Below are 4,268 nucleotides of genomic sequence, written 5' to 3' on the forward strand. Positions count from 1 at the left end.
AATCACGTATAAATTCTTCCCAATTCATCATTATTTTGCAATTTTTTTCTTTTATAAAAATTATGAAATTTATATTTGAAAAAATAACTTGAGTAAGTGATAGTCCAATGACAACGGTCAATCTTACATCAAAGTGGAACGTGCTGGTTTCAAGGCTACGTCGCTACAAAATATGCACGAAGTCAAATTTGTACATAATGCGATTTGAATATTCTGACTTAATCGATGTTACATAAAAGTGCATTATCATTTACGAATGTAATTAGATTGGAAACTTATTTTAATAAAATAAAAATTCCGATTGAAATATTCTTTACTAAATAATAAGGAATATTTTATTAAATTATAAAAATCAAATATTTTATTAAAAAATAAAAAGAAAGAAAAGACACAAAGAAAATACCGAACCATTTTCCCTGTCCCTTTAAAGAAATTCCTCAACTTTACAGCGCTATTATGTCAGCAATCCCCCGAACCTTCCTGTCTTTATCTCTCTGATATACACCCATTCAAGCCTTTGAGGTATTTTCTCCATTAAAGATCTCTTTCTTCTCTTTCTATATCATCAATATGTGATCTGTGCTATGGAATTTGAGTGACTAAACTTATTGTCCAATTCATTTTATGTATCGATTGGCAATATAATTTTTGGCCTTCTTCCGTTTTATAGATTTTAGTACCTTATGGAGATCTTACTGCGTTATTACCATCTCATATTTGATTTAAAATGGATCTTTTTACTGATTCCTTACACGTTTTGCACTTCATTTCTTGCTAAATTTTGAAATTGGTTTTAGGACCTAAACAAAATTTTAGGGCTTTACAGTTTTTCATCCAAGGTTTGATTCTTTATGTCAGGAAACTTTCCAATCACATGTTTTTTTCACGCTACAGGTAGCAGATTCGTTTAAGGGTTTGTTGAAGGTTCGATCATTAACCCTTCCAGCTATGGTTTGTATGACTGCATGACGTGATTTTAATTTTGTACATAACAATATATTATCGGAGAAGAGCGTGTTTGTTTCATATCGGCGAGAGAAAAACAGTAGACAGGTGAGTAGGGGGATCTGGGAGCTTGGTAATTTAGTTGTGGTTTTGTGTTTTCTGAATCTTTAGTAAGACTGTTGTGTAGTGGTTAAATGGAGCAAGGTTTAGGTTCAAATTCAAATCCATCACTGGGGTCAATTGATAAATCTAGGGTTTTAGATTTGAGGCCATTGAGATGTCTTGTACCAGTTTTCCCAAACCCTCCTGACATGTCTTCAGTTATGACCCCCCAGCCCTCACCCTTTGTATGCACTCCACCAACTGGTCCTTTTCCACCTGGGATCCATCCGTTTTATCCATTTTTTATTCCAAATGATTCTCAACAGAATCCACACCCAAACACATCTGGTGCATCAAATCAGCCGGGGAATCATGCTTTCGGTAATTCCATACCTGCTCCTATTCCATTGAATTCATTTAGAACACCAACGCCCCAAGCAAATGGGGGCACTCGGCAGTCTGGGAGGGGCTCCAGAGGTCGTATATCAGAACCTGTAGTTGCAGATGATGATGATTATAATGACTCGCAGAATCAGAGTGGCCAGCATGTGAGCGGATTTAGTGTGCATGTAACTGACACAGAGGATGCCGGTAATACTCGGAAACGAAGGGGCCGTCCAAGGAAGAGCAATCCGGGTGAGAGCAGGGATGAGCATGAAGATAGCTCTGATGTTGAATCACTGGTTAATAGATTCTTAACATCGTTTAAGCTTAAGAACTTTGATGATGTTAGAAGAGCTAATGGTGACAAGGAGATAGTCAATAACATACTGTTAGTGTTTGATTTGTTACGGAAAAGGTTTACCCAACTTGAAGAAGTGAAGGATAAGTCTCCTGGGATTACTAGACGTCCAGACCTGAAAGCCGCTTCACTCTTGATGACTAACGGTGTTCGAACAAATAACACAAAGAGGATTGGGCATCTGCCTGGGGTAGAGGTTGGTGATATCTTCTTTTTCAGGATGGAGCTTTGCATCGTTGGATTACATGCTCCAAGTATGGCTGGAATAGATTATATGAATGTGAAAATTACTGTGGATGAAGAACCTGTTGCTGTAAGCATTGTTTCATCTGGAGGATATGATGATCTGGGAGATGATGGGGATATCTTGATTTACAGTGGCCAGGGTGGAGTGCAGAGAAGAGATAAACAAATGTTTGATCAGAAACTTGAAAGGGGAAATCTGGCTCTAGAAAAGAGTTTGCATCGTGCAAATGAGGTGAGAGTCATCCGAGGCATAAAGGATATTGCCGCTTCAACTGGGAAGATATATGTTTATGATGGCCTGTACAAAATTCAGGAGTCATGGGCAGAGAAAAACAATTCTGGATGCAATGTTTTTAAGTACAAGTTGGTTAGAGTACCTGGGCAACCTGAAGCTTTCAATTTGTGGAAATCAATTCGGCAGTGGAAGGACGGAACTGCTCCGAGGAGTGGGGTCATCCTTCCTGATTTGACTTCAGGAGCAGAGCCTTTACCTGTCACTCTTGTGAATGATGTTGATGATGAAAAGGGACCTGCTTATTTCACATATATTCGTAATCTCAAGTACTCCAAACCTTTTTCTACACCCAAGTCTTTTTCGGGATGTCAATGCACTGGTGGATGCCAACCTGGTCATACCAGCTGCCCATGCAGTCAAAGAAACGAGGGATATCTCCCTTATTCATCTCTTGGAGTTCTTCTGACTGACAAACCCTTTGTATATGAATGTGGAGTGGCCTGCGCTTGTCCTCCAAACTGCCGGAACAGAATGTCTCAGGCTGGTCTGAAAGTCCGTTTGGAGATCTTTAAGACAAATGACAGGGGTTGGGGACTTAGATCTTGGGATCCCATTCGTGCTGGAGGTTTTATCTGTGAGTATGCAGGTGATGCCATAGATACGTCTACATTAGGTGATTTTGGGAATGAAAAGGAAGATAATTACACTTTTGATGCTACTCGTTTCTATGAGCGGTTGGAAGCTGTGCATGATGATTCTAATGGTTCTATGAAATTCCCCTTTCCCCTTGTTATAAGTGCAAAAAATAATGGCAATGGAGCTCGATTCATGAATCATAGTTGCTCACCAAATGTGTTCTGGAAGCCAATTTTACGTGAAAGTACTAATGAGTCATACCTCCATATTGCTTTCTTTGCAATCCGACATATTCCTCCCATGCAAGAGCTGACGTTTGATTATGGGATGGTTCAACCTGAGAAAGGAGACCATGGAAGAAAAAAGTGCTTGTGTGGATCTGTGAAATGCAAAGGGTACTTCTATTGATGACACCTGGTGAAAAATAGATCATTGTGCATGAGGCCAGTGGGGAAGGTTAGTAATTTATTATTTCTCGTATCTTTGAATTATCTTAATTGATTGCATGCTTCCATTTAGATCTTTTTGTTCTCCTTTTTCTTTCTTTCTAGAAATGCTTGATTGTTGCCTAGAGTCCGTTTATCTAGCAGAAATTTGAAAGAGAGTTTAAGAATTGTGATGCTCTATTTCATTGGATTTTTTCAGTTTTATTAATATCATATGAGAATTTTTAACTCAGCAGAGCAAAATACAGTTGAGGAAAGATAATATACACTTTCAGACATTTCCAATCAAATAAAATGCAAAATTTTTTCAAAAGCTTAGAAGCTAAAATAATTCCTCATTTTGAAAATCTCGAGAGATCAGTTCCTTTTAAACAAACAAGCCCCACGGAACTTAGAGCGAAGGTTAGGTGTTGATAGTTTTTCGTCCAGTGATTATAATAAGCTTGCATATTTCTTGTTTCAGTATCTTTCAAGTGTAGAAGTTATACAATAAATCTGCTGACCGATCAAAAATGCTTCTGCAAACTCACCAGGCTTGATAACGTCGGCAAGAAATTGTAGTTTCGTACCTGTCAGGTGATTGTTTTACATTATTAACAATCAAGGTTTCATAGCCAAGCTGCTTCCATTTTCACTCAGTTCACCAGATGTTGATGGTAGGGAAAGAGCTAGCCTTAAACTGTAATGTCTTATGTTGTAGGTATGCAAATGGACCAGAATGTTTTTTCAACTGTAGCAATTGATCCACCGTCAAGCTTGTAGTTTAACTGAAGTTCCTTTTTTTTATTGGGAATGTAACAAAGTTGTTTTGTAATCATGTTAAGTTTTAGATTGTAGCTTGGAACTCGTTGAGGTTGGATTCTTGATTGTTATATTTTGTTTATAGCTTTGATTACGAAGATGAGATTTTTTTATT

The 4,268-nt window shown here is 37.9% G+C and overlaps 1 protein-coding gene across 5 annotated transcripts; it reads left to right on the forward strand.

The window, feature by feature from the left end:
- Positions 1-407: 407 nt before the first annotated feature.
- LOC111391199 (histone-lysine N-methyltransferase, H3 lysine-9 specific SUVH1-like) lies at positions 408-4,266 on the forward strand. Of its 5 annotated transcripts, none has more exons than XR_002702078.1 (4): positions 408-522; positions 895-3,362; positions 3,816-3,928; positions 4,053-4,266. XR_002702078.1 is itself a non-coding variant. In XM_023016362.1 (3 exons), the coding sequence occupies exon 2, from the start codon at positions 1,140-1,142 to the stop codon at positions 3,312-3,314; it is 2,175 nt and encodes a 724-aa protein (XP_022872130.1). In that variant the 5' UTR covers positions 408-522; positions 895-1,139; the 3' UTR covers positions 3,315-3,362; positions 3,816-4,266. The 5 variants fall into 5 exon arrangements, 3 of the variants coding, with proteins under 3 accessions (XP_022872130.1, XP_022872132.1, XP_022872131.1); XR_002702079.1 differs by having other exon boundaries at positions 3,886-3,928; XM_023016362.1 differs by having other exon boundaries at positions 3,816-4,266.
- Positions 4,267-4,268: the final 2 nt, after the last annotated feature.

This window comes from Olea europaea, unplaced genomic scaffold, assembly GCF_002742605.1.
Source record: "Olea europaea var. sylvestris unplaced genomic scaffold, O_europaea_v1 scaffold760, whole genome shotgun sequence".
NCBI classification, from domain to species: domain Eukaryota; kingdom Viridiplantae; phylum Streptophyta; class Magnoliopsida; order Lamiales; family Oleaceae; genus Olea; species Olea europaea.

What these genes read in the sequence shown, in the direction of transcription:
- LOC111391199 (XM_023016362.1), top strand. Translation starts at nt 1,140, where the DNA reads ATGGAGCAAGGTTTAGGTTCAAATTCAAATCCATCACTGGGGTCAATT.